This window comes from Pseudophryne corroboree, chromosome 7 (assembly GCF_028390025.1).
Source record: "Pseudophryne corroboree isolate aPseCor3 chromosome 7, aPseCor3.hap2, whole genome shotgun sequence".
In the NCBI taxonomy this organism is placed as follows: Eukaryota; Metazoa; Chordata; class Amphibia; order Anura; family Myobatrachidae; genus Pseudophryne; species Pseudophryne corroboree.
Window position 1 is genome coordinate 419054191 of NC_086450.1, and position 22796 is coordinate 419076986.

The following is a 22796-nucleotide window of genomic DNA, read 5'->3' on the forward strand; positions in this document are numbered from 1 at the left end:
TGTTCAGTGGATATCTACATTCTGGGCTCACAGACCCTCTTTTTTTTTTTTTTTTTTTTTTAATACAGTTCTAACAGACAATACCACAAGGGTTAAGGCCACCCTGGGTCTCTGGACAGTAAACTCCAGACCAGGTGCCGGCAAGACTGAAGGGTCAGGTGGTTTCCTCCAAAACTTACTTCTAAAATACTGCTATGGAACCTTATCTTCTCTGGTTGAATTTGGGCTCCAGAGGCAGGGACAAAAGATCCTCAGTCTCCAGACCACAGAGTGTGAGCTCTTTGGAGCTCCAGGAAAACAATTGGCTAACTATGCTAGCCATCTCTCTGTGCAGCTCCTTATCTCACTTTGAGTCGTGAGACTGCAGAGGGAGACATTCTGATTCCCTGAAAGGGGCTTGAGATCCCCCTAGACCAGGGAAAGGGTAAGTGCAATTTCACTTATATTTGACATTAAATATAAATACATTTGTAGCATGTTACCAGACAGTTAAACATAAGCTGTGCTTTATAAACCAAGGACCTTGAGCCTTTCAGTTTATTTTAATATTCTGGCAAAAAAAAAGCCCGATCTATCCTGAACATTTTTTTGTCCATTGTGTCGTCTTGCTGGAAGTGGCAATTGGCCTTAATGTATAACAAACTTTTTCTATTTATATTTCTGAAAAACTCATTACTGTCAGGGGGTTTGTATCTAGTGCAAAACCCTCGATCACCGATCCCACGTTGCGTACCTGACATCTGTGGTGTTGAAATCATTGATATTGATCACATTTTGAGCTGGGGATTTAAACCCTGCTGGTGAGCAGATGATGCAGGAGTGCTGGACAGGCGTTTGCTCTCACTGATTAAAGGCGTTAGACGGAATTAATACATGTCTCATATGTGAGCATATTATAGAACATTGTGTGACCTATAGTGTTAAAGGCTTGCTTGTTCATATTGTCAGCAGACACAGGTCTATGTAATTTTTCCTCATCAGGTGCAGTTGGTAATGTAATGTACAGTAGGTTTATTCTTTCAGTATTGAAAAAATTAATAAATTTTGGTGGTATTCCCCAATGATGAGGATTTCCAGTCCTGAAAGAGGCCAGCATTTGTGTGTTAGTACTGATCAGAGGGCAGCAGTAACTACAAGGTACTGAGAGGAGGGAAAGCTGTGTGAATGAATGGAGCATAGAGACAATGGGGGTATCTTATTAGCTGCGAAATTGCGGTTTTGTGATACATTATTGCAAATGTGATAATTCAATATCCTATTACCGGCGATAAGTTTCCATAGGGCTTATCGCGGATTTCTCTTCACCAGCTCAGACCTGGTGATAAGTAGTGCAAAATCCCTATTTTGAGCAAAAAATGTCAGGGTTTAATTCAGAATCCCTTGGGACACCCCCATGAATGACTAAATAAGGCACTAGAAGTTTTTAATTATTTTTAATTGGCTAATAATAATGACGTCATTTTGGGGGTCAAAAAATGCAAAGTGATGGAAATTGGGGTACAAGGTATGAGACAGGTATATTGGGGTGTGTTATGAGTGGGGCAAGTGTTTTTAGACTTGCAAGTGAGAGTAATCAGTCTGTTTCCACTTTTTTTTTTAAAGTCTCCCAAAATAACCCAAATATATACTTATAACCATTTTTATGTACCCCAAATTTAATGAAAACTCTTATTTTGCTGGGGGGAAAAATAGCTTTCAATAATTTAACATAAAAAAATGCATATAACAGCTATTAGACCCGATTTAATGACACCAATTAGCAGTGGCGTAACTTCATCCCAGTTGCCCGGAGGCAAGATAAAATGCTGTGCCCCCCCTCAAAAAAATAGTATTTTAACTGACTCTTTTATACCCGCCATCACATCACCGACCCCTCTATACCTTACATTAAATCACTGACACCTCTAAACCCTAAACTATTGACCCATTTACACCCTACACTTAATGATTGACCCCTCTGTACCCTACACTACATTACCAACCCCATTGTACCCTACACTACATTGCAGACCCCATTGTAGTTAAAAAAAACACAGACACACACATTGGCACAGATAGGAAAAAAAACCATACACATTGGCACTGATATAAAATAAAGCACATAGGCCACCACAAAAAGCACATAAGCCCCTGTAGGAAAATTATAAAAGACATTGGCACTGATAGAAAAATAATACAGAACATAGGCCACCTCAGGAAAATAATACAGCACATAGGCCACCACAGCGAACAAAAATAAACAGGTCACCACAGTGAAAATAATGGGGGAAAAATAGGTCACTACAGCAAAAATAATAAAACACATTAAGAAAATAATAAACACAATGGTGCGGATAGGAAAAATAACACACATCGGCACTGATAGGAAAATTAAGTCATACAAACTCAATTACTGTATGTCTGAGGCTGTGGCGTCCCTCACATGACTGCTTGGCGGGTCTCTCCCTTTTATTATAACTAGGGGCCCATGTGTTGTCCTCCCTCCCTTGGCCCCTGTGTGAGCCATGTCCCATTCCTTCCCCCTGTGAGAGCCATATAACACCTTTCCCTGGTCCGTGTGTGAGCCATGCCCCCCTTCCCCCTGTGTGAGCCATGTTCCCCCCCTTGCCCTGTGTGAGTGATATCACCCCTTCCCCCTTTAGTGAGCCACATCCCCCTTCACATGTGTGAGATATGCTGCCCCTTCTCCTGTGTGAGCCATGTCCTCCTTACCCCTTTTGCAAGCTATTTCCACCCTTCCCCTGTGTGAGCTATATCCTCCTTTCCCCAGTGTGTTTTAGCAATGTGCACCCCTTCCCCCATGTGAGCCATGTCCTCCCTCCCCCCCCCCCCCCCTCACATGAGCCATGTCCCCCTTCCCCCAGTGCCCTCGTTTTCATCATGCTCTCACCAAGATACAGTGGGTGACCCAAGGGAGAGACAGTGGGTGATGTAGAGGATGACGGGGTGATGCAGTAGATGACAGGGAGAACTGACAGGGAGAGATAGTGGGAGATGGAGAAGCAGTCGGTGATGCCAGGGAGAGGCAGTGGGGGATACCAGGTAATGTATGATAGGGGGATGCAGTGTATAACACCAGGGGGAGGCTGTGGATGATGTAGAGGATGATGGGGAGAGGCTCTGAATGACAGGAAGAGGCTGACAAGCAAGAGAGAGGTGACATGAATAGATAGTCGGCGACAGAGTGGCATTGGGTGACAGGGAGTGGGATACTGGGAGAGGCAGTGGATGACGCTACAGAGAGGATGACAGGCAGTGAGGGAGAGGCTGTCAGGCAGTTTTCCTGCTAGGTCTGAGGTGCAGGAAAAAGGGGACATCTGGTGCAGTCAGAGGCCAGTGCCTCAGAGATATAGGGAGCAGTCAAAGGTGTGTCAGAGGCATAGGGATCGGTCACAGACATAGGGATCAGTCAGAGGGCATAAGGTGCACTCAGAAGCCAGTGTTTCAAGAACATAGGGAGCAGTCAGGGGGCATAGGTAGCATTCAGGGGGCATAAGGAGCAGTCAGGGGTATGCCAGGGTCATATGGAGCAATCAGGGGGCATAGGCAGTAGTCAGGGGGGCATAGGGGCATAAAGGACAGTCAAGGAGCATAGGGAGCAGTCAGGGGCATAAAGGGAATAGGGAACAGTCATGAGGCATTGGGAGCAGTCAGGGGGCATAGGGGAAGTCAGGGGGCATAAAGAGCATCCAGGGGCATGGAAAGCAGTCAGGGGGCATAGGGAGCAGTCAGGGGGCATAGAGAGCAGTCAGGGGATTAAGGACCTGTCAGGAGGCATAGGGAGCAGTCATGGGGCGTAGGGAGCAGTCAGGGAGCTTAGGGAGCAGTCAGGGGAATAAGGAGCTGTTAGGGGGCGTGGTGAGCAGTAATGGGGCATAGAGAGCAGTAATGGGCATAGGGAGCAGTCTGGGAGCATAGGGAGCAGTCAGGGGGCATAGAGCAGTCATGGGGCATAGGGAGCAGTCAGGGCCAGCAGGTGAGAGGTATGGGGTGAAGCATTTCGCAGGACATGAGGATGGAGCTGTAACCTGCAGATGTACACAAGGCAAGCAGACAGTGACTGACCTGCAGAAGAAGCAGCAGCGCCAGCCCTGTTGCCCACGGCCTCCTGTGTCCCATGCTGGGGTTCCTGTTACGTGATGCGCAGCACCTGCAGCTCAGAACTCTCTGTCTGACATCCGGGATTAGAACAGCTGAGGCGGCCGCTGGTCCCAGAGGAGTGGCCAACCACCCGCAAGTGTATATTGAACTGCTGGAGGCAGCCCCGGTGATGTGTCCTGGAGCCATCTGCAGTCTACGGCCGGGCCAGCCTATCTGCCTGTGGCTGCTGGGGACTCCTGGTGACGGACGGGCAGTCTTGCGGAGTTTCGGGGTAAATTATTCTGTGTGTGTGGTCCTCCGCGACCACACAGCACAGCAGACAGTCACAGAGGCGGAGCGCCGCGCTGATGCTGATCGGCGCCGCTCCACCTCCGCTTGGTGGGTAGCTCTTTTATGGAAGCGATGGCAGAAAGGGCATGGTCAGGGGACAGTGTTGGAGCCAGGTGCCCTCTTCAGGACTGGAGCCCGGTGGCAACGGACTCCGTTGCCTCCGGGAGTTCCGCCCCTGCCAATTAGTTATATTATGGCCACTAATAGACTTCTACAAAGTTTTCCTACTGTATATTAGTTTTACTTTCTCTTACGTCCTAGAGGATGCTGGGGACTCCGTAAGGACCATGGGGTATAGACGGGCTCCGCAGGAGATAGGGCACCTAAAAAGAACTTTGACTATGGGTGTGCACTGGCTCCTCCCTCTATGCCCCTCCTCCAGACCTCAGTTAGATCTTGTGCCCAGAGGAGAATGGGTGCACTGCAGAGAGCTCTCCAGTGTTTTCTATGGAAAAATTATTTTGTTAGGTTTTTTATTTTCAGGGAGTCCTGTTGGCAACAGGCTCCCTGCATCGTGGGACTGAGGAGAGAGAAGCAGAGCTGGCTTGTGAAGTTGGGCACTGCTGGACACCATTAGCTCCAGAGGGAGTCGGAACACAGGTCTCACCTGGGGTTCGTCCCGGAGCCGCGCCGCCACCGTCCTCCTCACAGATGCCGAAGATAGAAGCGGGGTGAGTATTGAGGAAAAGACTTCAGGCGGCAGAAGACATCAGATCTTCATGAGGTAAGCGCGCAGCGGTAAGCTGCGCGCCATTGCTCCCTGTCACACACACAATGCAGGCACTGAAGGGTACAGGGTGCAGGGGGGGGGGCGCCCTGGGCAGCAATTAACCTCGTTTTGGCCATAAATAAGGTGGATTAGGCTGGGGAACAGTAAATCCGCAGACCCCCGCCATTTTATTAATATATGATGAAGGGACCGAAGCCCGCCGTCGGGTGGGCGGCGCTTGATCCTCAGCACTAACCAGCGCCATTTTCTCCACAGAGGCTGCATGAGAAAACGCTGGCTCCCTGTTCTTTCCCCTGCTGAGCTTCACAGGTTGGAAAAAGGAGGAGGGGGGCACTTTGGCGACGCAGTGAAGGGAGATTACGATTATAAACATATAAAAGCGCTATCTGGTTGTATATTCCAGTGTTTTTAAGCGCTGGGTGTGTGCTGGCATACTCTATCTCTCTGTCTCTGCCAAGGGCCTGGTTGGGGTTTTGTCCCCTTATAGGTAAATCCCTGTGTGTGTGGGGTGTCGGTACGTGTGTGTCGACATGTCTGAGGCGGAAGGCTTCTCCAAGGAGGAGGTGGAGCAAATGAGTGGTGTGTCCCCGTCGGTTGTGCCGACTCCTGATTGGATGGACATGTGGCATACGTTGCATGCAAGTGTGGCATCTTTACATAAGAGGCTTGATAAGGCTGGTTTAGGGGGGACATCAGGCGGTCAATCCTCAGATTGGACCGACTCACAGGGCCCGTCGGGGTCTCAAAAGCGTCCCTTAACACAAGACACTACTACCGACACGGATTCTGATTCCAGTGTCGACTATGACGAAGTAAAATTGCACCCTAGGGTAACTAAAACTATTCAGGGTATGATTGTGGCAATAAGGGATGTCTTGCATATTGTGGATGAACCCTCGGTCCCCGACACAAGGGTACACATGTTTAAGGAAAAGAAACAGATTATTAATTTTCCCACATCTCATGAATTAAATGAGTTCTTTGGAAAAGCTTGGGAGACTCCGGATAAGAGACCGCAGATCCCCAAAAGAATTTTTATGGCATACCCTTTCCCTAAGCAGAACAGGGAGATTTGGGAATTACCCCCCACTGTGGACAAGGCCCTGACGCGCTTATCCAAGAAAGTGGCGCTACCGTCTCCTGACACAGCGGCCCTTAAAGACCCAGCAGATCGCAGGCAAGAAACTACCTTAAAGGGTATTTATTCTCATACGGGTGCTGTGCTAAGACCGACGATTGCGTCGGCATGGGTGTGTAGCGCAATTGCAGCTTGGACAGATGAGCTGACAGATCAATTTGATACTATGGATAAGGACACTATATTCCTAACTCTAGCCCATATAAAAGACGCAGTCTTATTTATGAGGGATGCTCAAAGGGACATTGGATTGCTAGCTTCTAGGGCCAATGCCATGGCTATCTCAGCGAGAAGATCCTTATGGACTCGCCAATGGACGGGTGATGCGGATTCCAAGAAACATATGGAAGTACTACCCTATAAGGGGGATGTATTGTTTGGGGATGGGCTGACGGACCTGGTTTCCACAGCTACAGCAGGTAAATCAAATTTTTTACCATATATTCCCCAACAGCAAAAGAAAGTAACACCCTATCAGATGCAGTCCTTTCGGTCGCACAAGTCTAAAAGAGGTCGGGGATCCTCTTTCCTCGCCAGAGGTAAGGGCAGAGGCAAGAGAGCACCTGCTGCGGCAGGTGCCCAGGAACAAAAGTCCTCCCCGGCTGCTTCAAAACCCACAGCATGACGCTGGGGCTTCCCTGAGGGAGTCCGCACCGGTGGGGGCACGTCTTCGACTTTTCAGTCAGGCCTGGGTCAGTTCGGACCTGAATCCCTGGGTGCTGGAAATAGTTTTCCAGGGTTACAAACTGGAATTCGAGGAGGTGCCCCCGCGCCGATTTTTCAAATCGGCCCTACCAGCTTCCACATCGGAAAGGGATGTAGTGTTAGCTGCAATTCAAACGCTGTGTATACAGCAAGTGATAATCAAGGTTCCCCTGCACCAGCAGGGAAGAGGTTACTACTCAACCCTATTTGTGGTCCCGAAACCGGACGGTTCGGTCAGACCGATTTTGAATCTGAAATCCCTAAACCTGTACATAAAAAGATTCAAATTCGAAATGGAATCACTCAAAGCGATAATAGCCAACATGGAGGAGGGGGAGTTTATTGTGTCTCTGGACATAAAGGATGCGTACCTTCATGTCCCCATATATGCCCCCCATCAGGAATACCTGAGATTCGCTGTACAGGATTGTCATTACCAATTTCAGACGTTGCCGTTTGGACTTTCCAAGGCCCCGAGGATTTTCACCAAGATAATGGCGGAAATGATGGTGGTCCTGCGCAAGCATGGTGTCACAATTATCCCATACTTGGACGATCTCCTGATAAAAGCAAGATCAAGAGAGAAATTGCTGAGCAGTGTGGCACTCTCTCTGAGAGTGCTCCAGCAACACGGTTGGATTCTAAATCTACCAAAGTCACAGTTGATTCCGACAACTCGACTGCCGTTCCTAGGTATGATACTGGATACGGAACAAATGAAGGTCTTCCTCCCAATAGAGAGAGCCCAAGACATCCAGAACATGGTCAGAGAACTGCTGAAACCGAAAAGGGTGTCAGTTCACCAATGCACTCGAGTTCTGGGGAAAATGGTGGCGGCCTACGAGGCCGTTCCCTTCGGCAGGTTCCATGCAAGGACTTTTCAATGGGACCTTCTGGACAAGTGGTCCGGGTCCCATCTGCACTTACATCGGAAAATAACTCTGTCCCCAGGGACCAGAGTGTCCCTCCTGTGGTGGTTGCAAAGTGCTTACCTCCTGGAGGGTCGCAGGTTCAGAATTCAGGATTGGATCCTGGTTACCACGGATGCGAGCCTCCGAGGATGGGGAGCGGTCACACAGGGAAAACATTTTCAGGGTCTGTGGTCAGACCAGGAGTCCTGTCTACACATCATGTGTTGGAACTCAGGGCCATTTACAACGGCCTTCGACAAGCGGAGAATTTTCTTCGAAACCTACCGGTTCTGATTCAATCAGACAATGTCACAGCAGTGGCTCATGTGAACCACCAAGGCAGGACAAAAAGCAGAGTCGCGATGGCGGAAGCCACAAGGATCCTTCGCTGGGCGGAAAATCATGTAAGCGCTCTGTCAGCTGTCTTCATTCCGGGAGTGGACAACTGGGAAGCAGACTTCCTCAGCAGACACGATCTCCATCCAGGAGAGTGGGGACTTCATCAAGAAGTCTTTGCAGACGTAACACGTCTTTGGGGAACTCCTCAAATAGACATGATGGCGTCACGTCTCAACAAAAAACTTCAGAGGTACTGCGCCAGGTCTCGGGACCCTCAGGCAATAGCAGTGGACGCTCTGGTAACACCGTGGGTGTTCAAATCGGTCTATGTGTTTCCTCCTCTTCCTCTCATCACGAAAGTGTTGAGGATCATAAGACGAAGAAGAGTACAGACGATACTCGTTGTCCCAGACTGGCCTCGAAGGGCTTGGTACTCGGATCTACAAGAGATGCTCACAGGAGACCCCTGGCCTCTTCCTCTGAGGGAAGACCTGTTGCAGCAGGGGCCCTGTGTATTTCAAGAAGACTTACCGCAGTTACGTTTGACGGCATGGCGGTTGAACGCCGAATCCTAGCAAAAAAGGGGATTCCGGAAGAGGTCATCCCTACGTTAATAAAGGCTAGGAAGGAGGTGACGATAAAACATTATCATCGTATCTGGCGAAAGTATGTGTCTTGGTGTGAGACCCTCTCGATTTTGTTTCAGAAGGAATTGGCTTCTCTTCCAGAAGTCCAGACGTTTGTAAAGGGAGTGCTGCACATCCAGCCCCCTTTTGTGCCTCCAGTGGCACCATGGGACCTGAACGTGGTGTTGCAGTTCCTAAAATCACACTGGTTTGAACTGCTTAACAAGGTTGAGTTGAAATTTCCTACCTGGAAGGTGGTCATGTTGTTGGCCTTAGCATCAGCAAGGCGAGTGTCAGAGTTGGCGGCTTTGTCACACAAGAGCCCCTACTTGATTTTTCATGTGGATCGAGCTGAATTGAGGACACGTCCGCAATTTTTGCCTAAAGTGGTTTCTTCGTTCCATATGAATCAACCTATTGTGGTGCCTGTGGCTACAAGTGACCTGGAGGATTCCAGATCCCTGGACGTACTCAGGGCCTTAAAAATTTATGTAGCCAGGACGGCTAGAGTTAGGAAAACAGAGGCTCTGTTTATCCTGTATGCGGCCAATAAGATTGGCGCTCCTGCTTCGAAGCAGACTATTGCTTGCTGGATCTGTAATACGATTCAGCAGGCTCACTCTACGGCTGGATTGCCGGTACCAAATTCGGTTAAGGCCCATTCCACTAGGAAGGTGGGCTCTTCTTGGGCGGCTGCCCGAGGCGTCTCGGCTTTACAACTTTGCCGAGCGGCGACTTGGTCGGGGTCAAACACTTTTGCTAAATTCTACAAGTTTGATACCCTGGCTGATGAGGACCTAGCGTTTGCTCAGTCGGTGCTGCAGAGTCATACGCACTCTCCCGCCCGATTGGATGCTTTGGTATAAACCCCATGGTCCTTACGGAGTCCCCAGCATCCTCTAGGACGTAAGAGAAAATAAGATTTTAAACCTACCGGTAAATCTATTTCTCTTAGTCCGTAGAGGATGCTGGGCGCCCGTCCCAGTGCGGAAACTCTGCAAGACTTGTATATAGTTGTTGCTTACATAAGGGTTATGTTACAGTTGACATCGGTCTTGGACCGTTACTGTTGTTTTGTTCATACTGTTAACTGGTCATGTATGTTCCAGGTTACATGGTATGATTGGTGTGGGCTGGTATGAATCTTGCCCTTGGATTGCTAAATCCTGCCTTGTATTGTCCATCTCCTCTGGGCACAGTTCTCTAACTGAGGTCTGGAGGAGGGGCATAGAGGGAGTAGCCAGTGCGCACCCATAGTCAAAGTTCTTTTTAGGTGCCCTATCTCCTGCGGAGCCCGTCTATACCCCATGGTCCTTACGGAGTCCCCAGCATCCTCACGTACTAGGAGAAATAGATATACCGGTAGGTTTAAAATCTTATTTTTGGGGGGGTACAGGCAGATTTCCTCATTTTCTCCTATATTTATAACCGGTTTTGCGGTCTAGAATTATCGCGCAAATCCCGTTTTTGCTATTTTGGAATAGGATAGGGAAAAACGGGAGCGCACATACCCACGAAAAGCTATTTTTGCTGCACTTTTTGTGTGATAGATGCGTAAAAAAATCATGCAAAAAATTGCAGTGATTTTGCAGGTAATAGGATACTGCCCGATGGGGTGGGTACATAGACGGAAGGGGAAAGCTGTGTGAGTGAATGGCGAGGGTAAACAATGGGGGGTGGGTACATAGGCAGAAGGGGAAAGCTATGTGAGTGAAGAAGAAAGTGGGGGGATGCACGGATTGAGGGGGGGGGGGGGGCTGTGTGAGTGAATGGCGAGGGTAGACAATGGGGGGTGAGTACATAGAAGGGGAAAGCTATGTGAGTGAATGGTAAGGAGACACTGGTTGGCTTCAAAGACTGAGGGGGTAAGTCTGAGTGAATGGAGAAAATTGACAGTAGGTGGATACACTGATTGAGGGGGGCAAGCTGTGTGACTGAATGGAGTGTGTAGACAATGGGGGGTGGGTACATATACATAAGGGGAAAGCTGTGTGAGTGAATGGCGAGGATAAACAATGGGGTGGGTACATAGGGCCTAATTCTGAGTTGATCGCAGCAGCAAATATGTTAGCAGTTGGGCAAAACCATGTGCACTGCAGGGGGGCAGATATAACATGTGCAGAGAGAGTTAGATTTGGGTGGGGTGTATTCAAACTGAAATCTAAATTGGCGTGTAAAAATAAAGCAGCCAGTATTTACCCTGCACAGAAACAAATAACCCACCCAAATCTAACTATCTCTGCACATGTTACATCTGCCCCACCTGCAGTGCACATGGTTATGCCCAATTACCCCCAGAGATAGTGGGGAAAGCTGTGTGAGTGAATGGCAAGGATAGACAATGGGGTAGGTACATAGACAGAAGGGGAAAGCTGTGTGAGTGAATGGAGAGGAGAAACTAGCTACAGAGACTGAGGGGGTGAGTCTGTGAGTGAATGGAAAGAGTGGACTAGGTGGAAACATAGAATGAGGGGGAATGCTGTGTGAGTGAATTGAGATAATAGAATGTTGGTTGCTGCAGTATGTTGATGGATGGGGGAAAGCTGTGTGGGTGAATGTTCTGTAAACTCTAGGGTGAGGTGCAGTAAAGGGTCTGGAATGCACCAGGGCTGTAATTCAACTGAAACATTTAGCAGAAAGCAGCGGGTGTTTCTTGCCAATCTGACTAGGGCAGGATAACGGATGGTGGTCGTTAGGTCGACAAGTATCAGGTCAACATACATTGGTTCGACCACTGATGGTCGACATGGTCATTAGGTCAACATGTAAAATGGTCGACATGAGTTTTTCGCTATTTTTTTTTCTCATATTTTGACCTTTTTCATTCTTAACGATCCATGTCGACCTAATGAACCACACCCAGGATAACGTCCTTATTTTAGTGTAAAAATCATAACTGTATATTTAGAGGTGTTTAAAATTGTAGATGATATGTAATTTTTCTGTAAAAAAGCAGAAAAATTGTGTCAGGCATGTATGGTGAATGTGTTGTGTTGATTAGAAATGGTTTTCTGGACTTGCAAATGTTTTTTTTCCCAATCTTTAGCAAACAGTAGAGACATTGAAATGTTCCCCAAAATACACTAAACACTTATTTGCTGAAACACAATTGCCGGCTCTCATATTTACTATATACTTTATAAAAAAGTAGTAAAACTGAAACTTTTGACCCGTTTTAGCAGTCAGTACTTAGGTTCTGGCCGCTAACAGCTTTCCACACTGTCCTGCTCTCTGATTTGCAGTTCAGGAATGCTTACACCAGTAGTTCTCAAACTGTGTGCTGTGGCACCCTGGGGTGCCCTGGGTTGGTGGTCCAGGGACAATGAAATTTTTTTATGGTCAATGTCATAAGCAAAATCAGTGCTGATGGCTGTCAATAATAAAATATCTGGATAAATGGAAGCAAATCTTGTCCCTCAGCACTCAAATCAAACTAAGAATGACATGTATACACAATTTACTTAATGTAATACAGGTTGAGTCTCCCTTATCCAAAATGCTCGGGACCAGAGGTATTTTGGATATGGGATTTTTCCGTATTTTGGAATAATTGCATACCATAATGAGATATCATGGTGATGGGACCTAAATCTAAGCACAGAATGTATTTATGTTACATATACACCTTATACACACAGCCTGAAGGTAATTTTAGCCAATATTTTTTATAACTTTGTGCATTAAACAAAGTGTGTCTACATTCACACATTTAATTTTCATATACACCTTATACACACAGCCTGAAGGTCATTTAATACAATATTTTTAATAACTTTGTGTATTAAACAAAGTTTGTGTACATTGAGCCATCAGAAAACAAAGGTTTCACTATCTCACTCTCACTCAAAAAAGTCCGTATTTCGGAATATTCCGTATTTCGGAATATTTGGATATGGGATACTCAACCTGTATTTCTTTCTACATTTCTCAATAGGAAGCTTTTGCCCTAGGGGTGCCATGAAAAAAATTCTGATAATCTAGTGGTGCCGTGATTCAAAAAAGTTTGGGAACCACTAATATACACACTCTTTCATGCACTTCGTATAGTTTACACATAGCTTAATTAACACGATGCCTGCAAATTGCCGTTTCTAATTGTATTCATTTGACTTTTTATGGTAAACCTTTCCAACCCCGGACTTAGCGCTAAATTACACCAGGCATTTGCATTTAATCTGGAAAGTGCTTTTACATGTGCAAAAAAAAAATCCAATGTAATTAAACTGTACAGATGTAACCCATGAGGTGAGGAGGACCCCACATATTGTTGCCTGTTCTCTTGTTAAGATATAATTGGAACTCCAATGAATGATATAATACAATCGTATAACTAGTTGCACAAAGCATTTACAGTATATGGCAGACAATAGACATCTAGCTGCACAAATGTTAGTAGCATATGGATGTGAAAGAATTTTGGATCAATGTCTTGTGCAATGTTCTCTCACTCATTCCAGGAGCAATGTCAGAAGATGAGGGACTTCCTGACTAATGGGGCATCTGATGAGGTGAACCTGGACTCCAAAATTGAGAAACGCAGAAAGGAGCTGGAGAGGAATCGAGCGAGACTTCAGACTCTGCAGAGCGTGAGGTGAATATATCTTCCTGTATATTCCAGTAGTTGTACGTGCATCTATTTCTTACTCCGTTCTCTCCATAAACTGGAATCAATAATAATACTGCAAGCAAGGCTGTCTATTGATGTTGTAAGTCTTGCTTGGACTATTTAGGGGGTTATTCAATTAACCCTGTGGCTAATTGCTGCGCCAGAGCAATTCAATTAGCAGGAATTATCTCGTGCTTGATTGGGTTCGGTATGCTTTGCCGCTGTTCGGGATCCCGGCAGTCAGAAGACCGACGCCAGGATCTCGACAGGCGGAATGCCGCCAGGGAGTGCAGCGAGTGCGCTCACCATGCATCGGGCCCGGTGATGAGCATCACTTGCCACACTATTCTATTCCCTCTCAGATGGTGTCGTGGACCACCACCCGAGTGGGAATACTGTGCCTCGGTCGGGATTCCGATGTCTGTATCCTGAACACTGGGTTCACGACAGCCGGTAAATGGACCGCATCCCACTTGGATGTTGGAATTATGGAGCTGCGGGGTAAAGTCTGCAATGAAACGGCAAAATCTGTGGTTCACGTTCAGGGAAGAACAATTGATTTTGCAACTTACATGTAATCAGTGGGTTTTCGCACCTGAAACCCCGATTTTAGGCATAACAAAGTCTGTTTAATTGAATATCCTTTCTCCGTGCTGTGGGGATTTTTGCTGGTAATTACAGTAGCTGCAGGGTAAACCCTGTGGATAATTGAATATCACCCTTAGAAAGCAGTTCTAGTTGTCCCTGAGGCCTACTCACAGTGCTGATTAAGTCGTGATTGTACAGTGCTGACATAACAGAGGGCCAGACTGTTCCCCTTAGTGTAATTATGTGCCCACATCTTCACAGGCCAGCTTTCATGGATGAATATGAGAAGCTGGAGGAAGAGCTTCAGAAGCAGTACGAGATCTACATGGACAAGTATCGCAATCTCTGCTACCTGGAACAGCAGCTGGAGGACCACCACCGGGTAGAGCAGGAACGCTTTGAGGTGAGAACCATGGTGGCCACTATAACCAGTGACGTTTCACACTGGTAATCTTATTGCGGTGTACGGAGAGTACCTATGGCCTGATTTAGAGGAGGACGCATACCTAATATTTTCCCAATGGAGCGATTATCGGTGGTCTGGGCATGCGTAGCAGTGCAGATGCGTCCACTTTCATTACCGTTGTCGGTCGCAGCGACTGTTTTGGGGGCATGTCACAGACTGCGATCCTGTACGCAGGCACAATGGCTCAGACATCTCAGTTTTAATATCTGTTTTGAGTGACCGATAATTGTCGTATATGCGTCCGATGCTGTGTTTTTTGTACGCACTAGCTTGGATCTGTGAAGCCGATGGTGGGTCCCTCAGTACAGATCCCGGCGGGTGCGCATTGGCGTTTATCTCTTAATCACGCCCTTAGTCATTGCGTTTTCTCACATATCTATTCACATTATTTGTAATTAACTTTTGCACTATAGACATAAGGACAAAACGCGTGCCAGGTACCTAAATGAAACATCAGGAACAAGAATGGAAAAGGACTCGCACTACTCTTATTAGATGCAATTAGTGTAAGATGGTGTTTGGGGAAACCACATACATGTACAGGAGTGTGGGATTATATACAGTGCTACCGAATGGACACATCTGTAACATCTCTATAGAGCTGATATTACGGAGGAGCAGTTTATAATGGGAGTCACTGGGGAGGGGGGGGGGGGTTAAAGTTAGCTATCGCCAGGCGGGGGGGTGGGGGTTAGGGTTAGGCACTAAGGGGGGAAGGTTAGGGTTAGGCTGCTGGAAAGAAAGGGTTAGGCACCACTGGAGGGAGGTTAGGCACTAAGGAGGGAAGGTTAGGGTTAGGCGGTGGGAAAGAGAGGGTTGGGTGTAGGCACCATTGGAGGGAGGTTAGGCACTAAGGGGGTAGGTTAGGGTTAGGCTCCCCTGTCGGGATTTCAAAGTTTGGGGATGCCGACGTCGGTACTGTGACCGACTGTATCCCGTCCGCCGGTCATACATACTGAATCCGATCACAGCCAAAGCAGGGGTTAGCTCAGTCTAGCAATCCTTTCTAGATTGCCACAGTTACTTATAGGGATCTTGCCACACTGCTCCACATGGCAAATGTCAAAAACACAAACAAATTTTCACAAAGTAAATATTAATTGATTCAATGGACCAAGTTCAAAATCAATTTCCCCATCACAATGAAGCAGAATACAGTTGCATATAGCCAGTGATGGGTGTATGTATGAAAGAACTGCAATCCATAGACTATAGTATGTAGATAGGTTGGTTCATAACAACTGAAAGAAAGTATACTTTGTACAGTAATATGTAATTATTTAGTACAATGTCACTTATGCGTTTCTCCACCAAATGAGCGTGATTTCATCAGGGGTACTGCATGCTCTTTTATGACATTTGATTTAAAAAGGAGCGTACTGTTTGGTACTCTGCATCCATGTGTTACACTTAAGTCCAAGCATGTTCTCTAGTTGTCTAGAAGTAGAACCTTTATGAGTCTATAAATGGTATGTGTTACTCCATACTCGCCCAGACCATGCACCCAAGTCAAGATGTTTAAGTATTTTAGATATCTTTAGGAAGGTATTTATTATCTTAAGTTAATGCAGCCATTCACCTCTAATTTAACTTGGCTACTCCTTCTACATAAATAGATTTATTATGTAGCGGCTTGTCATAATCTCCAAACTTAGGCGGCTTTGACCGATCATTTTAAAATGGCAGTAGGAATAAATGGTAAACAAGCCTGGCTATGCACTATTGGCGTTTGAGAACTATCAGTAAGAACCACCGATGATTGTGACTTTGACAACCCACTTCTTAATAAATCTACCCCCCAGTGTTACTTGCCCTTCCTCCTCTTGGTCTGTAGGCTGGTTGTTCCCTACAGGAAGTCCCTCTATGAAGTCATTACTTATACTACAGCAGTTGCAGAAGTAGGGAAACCTAGAGGACTCATATTGGGTACAAATATTTATTACTATAGTACTTAACAAGTTTTATTTTTTATGGGGCGGCACAAATTCCTGCAGTGCCATACAGGGCAAAGGTACAGAACAGGGTAAACAAAGTAACAGAGTAACATATTATATATAAGAACAAGTGTTGGTATAATTATAGCGTATGCATACCACCCAACTGTTCCGAATACAGTGGGACAGTCCTGCTAATTGGACACTGTCCCGCTGTCCCTCCAGTGTCCTGTATGGGTTGGAGAGGGGGGCAGATTGGGGGAGCAAGTGATCACCTCTGCTCTGCAAAGAAGCTGGTGATCACTGAATAGATGCTGTGTGCATGTGCACGGTTAGCCGGGGGCTGCCCAGCTGCTCAGGGAGCACTGGGTATGCCCCCAAAATTATGAAAACAGGGGTCGCAGCATTGGGCCACGCCCTCCATCAGAGGTCCCACCCACTCCTCCGAGGCCACATCCCCTTTTGGCCATGGCAGGTCCCGATTCAGCATAGTCAAAAGTTGGGAGGTATGTGTATACCAATTGGTGGCGATAGTGAGGCTAAGGGGAAGACGAAAAAGTTCTTAAGCAAACTACTGTAATCGTTCATTTGCATGTAACCTAATGTGAAAACTCATAAATAAATAACGCTGTCCAGTATTTCTGGCCTACAAGCAAAGCTGCCAGTATGCAAAAAGAATACATGTATTTGTACCCCTTGCAATGCGACAGATGCAAAGGGGGTCATTCCGAGTTGATCGCTCGCTGGCGTTATGCACAGCGCAGTGAACAGGTTACTACTGCGCATGCAGCGCGTCGTACGGGTACAAAGTGGATCGTTGCTGGGCGATGGATTTAACGAAGAATCCATTCGCACAGCCAATCGCAAGGAGATTGACAGAAAGAGGGCGTTCGTGGGTGTCAACTGACCGTTTTCAGGGAGTGTTTGGAAAAACGCAGGCGTGTCCAAGCGTTTGCAGGGCGGGTGTCTGACATCAATTCCGGGACCAAAAAGACTGAAGTGATCGCAAGGGCTGAGTAAGTCCAGAGCTACTCAGAAACTGCAAAAAACTTTTTCGTCCCGCTCGGCTGCACACACGTTTGCACACTTGGAAAGCGAAAAATACACTCCCCCGTGGGCGACGACTCACTTAATTTTTTTATTTTCTTCCAACTCAGAACCAGCCCCGGCTGTATATCATTGTGCATCTTTATCTGTACTGATGCTAAAAAAAGAAACAAACACACAAAACAGCATATGGACCTTGTCCTGCGATTCATGACTCTTACACAGGGGAATTACATTTTCCTGTTGCCCCCTGTGGCTACATGTTGTGCCTGAAGCCCCATACACAGCTGGTGCTTTAGCTGCCAGTGAGGAAATATCTACTGCTTTCTGTGTAAGAGCAGCTCCCATAGAGCAGTCCATAGTGACACCCCCCGTTCCGACATCTAAGCCCCCTGTAAACGCGGATTGCCGACTCTGGATAGCAGAACAGTCCTGGGCCTGTGAGCCACAGGACGGGTTCCGTGTGCATTTCCAGGTGTATTGTTTCATATACTGTATGCTATGTTTTCATCATATTTAGCATTAGGGATCCTTTAATGAACTTTAATCTGTAACAGTACATTTCTGCTAATCCTCAATAGTCTGTTATTTTATAATGAAAGGAAGGAACCAGTTGGTTGCACGCAGTCCTTACATATCATTCACACTGAACCACGTCCCGACATCTTTACCTTAAAATAGGGATTTTGTCCAATTTAGCACCTGCTCTGATGCTGCGAGAAAAAAGTGTTAATTCCTGTTGAATTAACCGCAGCTGAAATTCTCCAATTGAATGGGGAAAACCTGGCACTGCTGGAAAAATAAACTCATGTCCATTTGGATTTTTTTTTTTTGTTTCGTTGTAACCATAGTTCTGAATAAACAGATGAACTCCTGCACTGTTTCCCCTCAGCCACCCTTTCATCTGTAGCTTATTCCATGTACAGATAATAGTCTATTACCCCAAGCACTCCTCTGCATGTCATTAGGGTACATCATGCTCCCAGTATGAAGCTGTCACTCATATGATGTCACACTGTTAGGCATACAATATATATAGTTTCCTCAATCCATTGAACTGACAAAGCTTTTAATCATTTTCTGAATAAATGCAGTAAATGTAATTTATTTGGTTTCAAGAGAAATCCAATTAAGCCTTTTTATTAAGCTATATAAATATTGATATGCTTTATATAAGGATTTGCCTGCTGTGTGCACTGATTGAGAGAACAGATTGGGATAAGGGCATTTTAGGCCAGTACTCACGGCCCGATTTGGGAGAGATGTGTGCTGAGCGTGCAGGGGGAGACGGGGGCGCTCATTTCACCCAGCAGGCCAATCTAGCACCAGCGATAGCGATGCGCGGGGCTGCACATCGCTATCGCTGTGGGGGGTACACACGGAGCGATCCTGCTTAAAATCAAAGCAATCTACTTAGTTTAGGGATAGTCAGTCTGGCATGTCCAAGTCATAGAATTCCATGTTCTTTCTCAGGGCAGCTGTCCCAAGTATCGTGTTCTCCCTACATTCCAAGAGCCCTTTACAAGTGGTGATTAGAAGATGAATAGAAGAACCTCGTCTTTTTAAATTTAACAGATAAATAAACCATATACAAATCTGGAAATCCATTTTCTTTTATGTTTAAAGTTCACTTTGAAGAGATACGCGCTACAGCAACCCTGATGATCTCATTTACATCTCTCCCACAAACTCATACCCCCTATCCTGTGCCCTCTGGAATGCCAGATCTGTTTGTAACAAACTGGTCCCCACTCATGACCTTTTCATTTCCAACTCCCCTACACCTACTAGCCATTACTAAAACTTGGATTACGCCCTCTGACACTACTTCTCCTGCTGCTCTCTCTGCTGGGGGCCTCACATTCACACACACACCCCGACCTGGGGGTCGCCATGGGGGTGGTGTTGGGGTCCTTTTACCTTCTAGTTACTCCTACCAACTCATACCACCAGAACCATCCCTTACATTCTCTACATTTGAGGTCCATGCCATACGCCTCTTCCAACCAGTCCATCTTAGAGTAGCTGTCATTTACCGCCCCCCTGGCACTGCTTCCAAATTCATCGACAACTTTGCTTCCTGGCTTCCTCACTTCCTCTCTTCTGACATTCCCTCCATTATCCTAGGCGATTTCAACATCCCTATTGACATCCCCACACAATCCCCTGCCTCTAAACTCCTTAACCTCACCTCTTCACTTGGTCTCTCCCAGTGGACTTCCTCACCCTCCCATGTTAATGGGAGCTCACTGGATCTGGTCTTCACTCACCGCTGTGATATTTCTGATTTTTCCAACTCCCCATTTCCCCTCTCTGACCACCAACTGCTCTCCTTTAACCTATCTCTCTCGACTTCCCCATCTCTACCTCCTAAGGCTACCATCACTAAGCGTAACATTGAAGCTATTGACACCACATTCCTTTCTTCCCTGTTTGACTCACTTCTCTCTCCTATTCTCTCTCTCTCATGCCCTGAACAAGCCACTTCCACATACAATGCATCCCTTACTTCTGCTCTTGACTCTGTTGCTCCACCAACCACTATTCACCATCGCAAATTAACACCTCAACCCTGGCACACCAAATGCACCAGATATCTGCAAAAATGCTCACGTACTGCTGAGCGACACTGGAGGAAATCACGCTCTAAGGCAGACTTCTTCCATTTCAAACTTATGCTCTCATCCTTCAGTGCTGCCCTTTCTCTTGCTAAACAGTCATACTTCAAGAACCTCATCTCCTCCCAGTGTTCCAACCCCCGGCGCCTCTTTGCCACTCTCAACTCACTCCTCTGCCAAACCTCCACCTCGTCTCCCTTCCTCACTCTCTGCTCTTGACTTTGCCACTTACTTCACATCCAAAATTGACTCCATACGTCAGGACATCACATCACACCAGACCATCAGTAACCAGCTTTCTCCCATCCCTTACCAACCCTCCCCATCCCTCGCACCTACTCTGACATCTTTCTCCCATGCATCTGGAGAGGAAGTCATGGCCCTCATTCATTCCTGTCCCCTCACCACCTTCCCACTTGACCCTATCCCCTCCCGCCTCCTCCGCTACCTCTCTCCTTCTGCTTGTTCCCATCTTTCCCACCTTCTCAATCTATCCCTGTCATCAGGCACTGTCCCCTCTGCCTTCAAGCATGCACTCATCTCTCCTATTCTTAAAAAACCTACCCTTGATCCAAACACTCTCTCCAACTACCGACCAATCTCTCTCCTCCCTTTTGCCTCCAAACTCCTTGAGCGTATTGTCTACAACCGCCTTACTTCCTTTCTTTCCTCACACTCACTGCTTGACCCATTCCAGTCTGGCTTCTGTCCACTCCACTGAAACTGCCCTTACAAAAGTATGCAATGACCTCCATGCTGCTAAATCTAAGGGACATTACTCTATACTTATTCTACTTGATCTCTCTGCTGCTTTTGACACTGTGGACCATCCTCTCCTACTGCAAATTCTTCACTCCATTGGTCTGCGTGACACTGCCCTCTCTTGGCTGTCCTCCTACCTTTCTGACCGTTCTTTCTCTTCTCCTCTCATGACTCCACCTCCCCCTCACTTCCACTAACTGTAGGGGTACCCCAAGGTTCTGTCCTTGGTCCTCTTCTCTTCTCTCTCTATACGTCCTCACTAGGTAAGCTCATTAGTTCTTTTGGTTTCCAATATCATCTCTATGCTGATGACACCCAAATCTATCTTTCCTCTCCAGACCTCTCCACTGCTCTCCTCACTCGTATCTCCAACTGTCTCTCTGCTACCTCTTCCTGGATGTCCCAGCGCTTTCTTAAACTAACATGTCTAAGACCGAGCTGATCATCTTCCCTCCCTCCCGCATAACCTCACCTTCTACAATCTCATTATCTATTGATGGCACTACTATCTCCTCTAGCCCCCAAGTGCGCTGTCTTGGAGTAATCCTTGACTCCTCTCTCTCCTTCAAACCACACATTCAGCACCTCTCACAAACCTGCCATTTTCATCTAAAAAATATTTCCAGGATCAGACCCTTTCTGACCCAGGATGCTACTAAGACTCTTATCCACTCACTGGTCATCTCCAGACTGGACTACTGTAATCTGCTCCTGATTGGCATTCCTGACAGATACCTCTCTCCACTCCAATCTATCCTCAATGCTGCTGCCCGGCTCATCTTCCTCACTAAACGCACTACGTTCACCTCTCCTCTCTTACTAGACCTTCACTGGCTCCCCTTCCCTTTCAGAATCCAATTCAAGCTTCTCACACTCGCTTACAAAGCCCTCACCCACTCCTCTCCCGTCTACATCTCTGACCTTATCTCCCTTTACACTCCCACCCGTCCTCTTCGCTCTGCTAATGCACGCCGACTCTCCTGCCTACGGATTACTTCCTCCCACTCCTACCTCCAAGATTTTTCACGTGCTGCACCACTTCTCTGGAATTCCCTACCTCTCCCCCTCAGACTCTCCACCTCTCTACAAAACTTCAAACGGGCTCTCAAGACCCACTTTTTCACCAAACCGAGCCAAATCTCATCCTAACCCTCTGTTTTACGCTCTCTATGTACCCCATCTGTGTCACCCCTGTCTGTCTACCCCTCCCCTTTAGAATGTAAGCTCTCACGAGCAGGGCCCTCTTCCCTCATGTGCTTATCCTTTCTTACTTTAATAATCTTCAACTGCACCAAATCCATCAGTCTTCTGCCACCTGATACTTATTCCAGTGTCATCTGCTGATGTAACTATGTTTATTTACCCTGTACTTGTCCTATACTGTCATCAACTGTAAGTTGCTGTTTTCCTGTTTGATTATTTGTTTATGTACTCTGTAATTGGGCGCTGCGGAACCCTTGTGGCGCCATATAAATAAAGGATAATAATAATAATAATAAGTAAGTAGCTGGCATTGCCTTGGTTTCTCTCTGTGCTATGTCTTAACCATGCACAAACCGTAGTTTACCCAAATTCTACAGTTAGTGGCGGAGCACCCAGGTTCTCTTCCGTTCCGGCCGGACCTTCTGCATCAGTATATGTGTAGCATACAAGTACACTCTTGAAATGTCATCTCGTAGTTTTACAACTGGTTCAACATTTACTAGCAATCCTTTCAGATATTATAGAGCAGTGGTAGGCAATGTGGGGCACTACAGCTGCTGTGGAACTACACATACCAGCGTGCCATTTCACAGTTTTGCTGTTAGGGTAAGGTAAACTGTGGCAGGGCATGCTGGGGTGTATAGTTCCACAGCAGCTGGAGTGTCACAGGTTGGTCGTCTATCACACGGGGA

General features: G+C 46.8%; 1 protein-coding gene across 2 annotated transcripts in view; it reads left to right on the forward strand.

Moving 5' to 3' along the window:
- CLUAP1 (clusterin associated protein 1) overlaps positions 1-22796 on the forward strand; it is a 214801-nt gene that overhangs the window by 138534 nt on the left and 53471 nt on the right. For both annotated transcript variants that reach the window (XM_063934791.1, XM_063934792.1), the window contains exons 7-8: positions 13338-13471; positions 14336-14477. In XM_063934791.1, coding sequence (XP_063790861.1) covers positions 13338-13471; positions 14336-14477 — 276 coding nt within the window. The remainder of the gene's footprint in view (positions 1-13337; positions 13472-14335; positions 14478-22796) is intronic.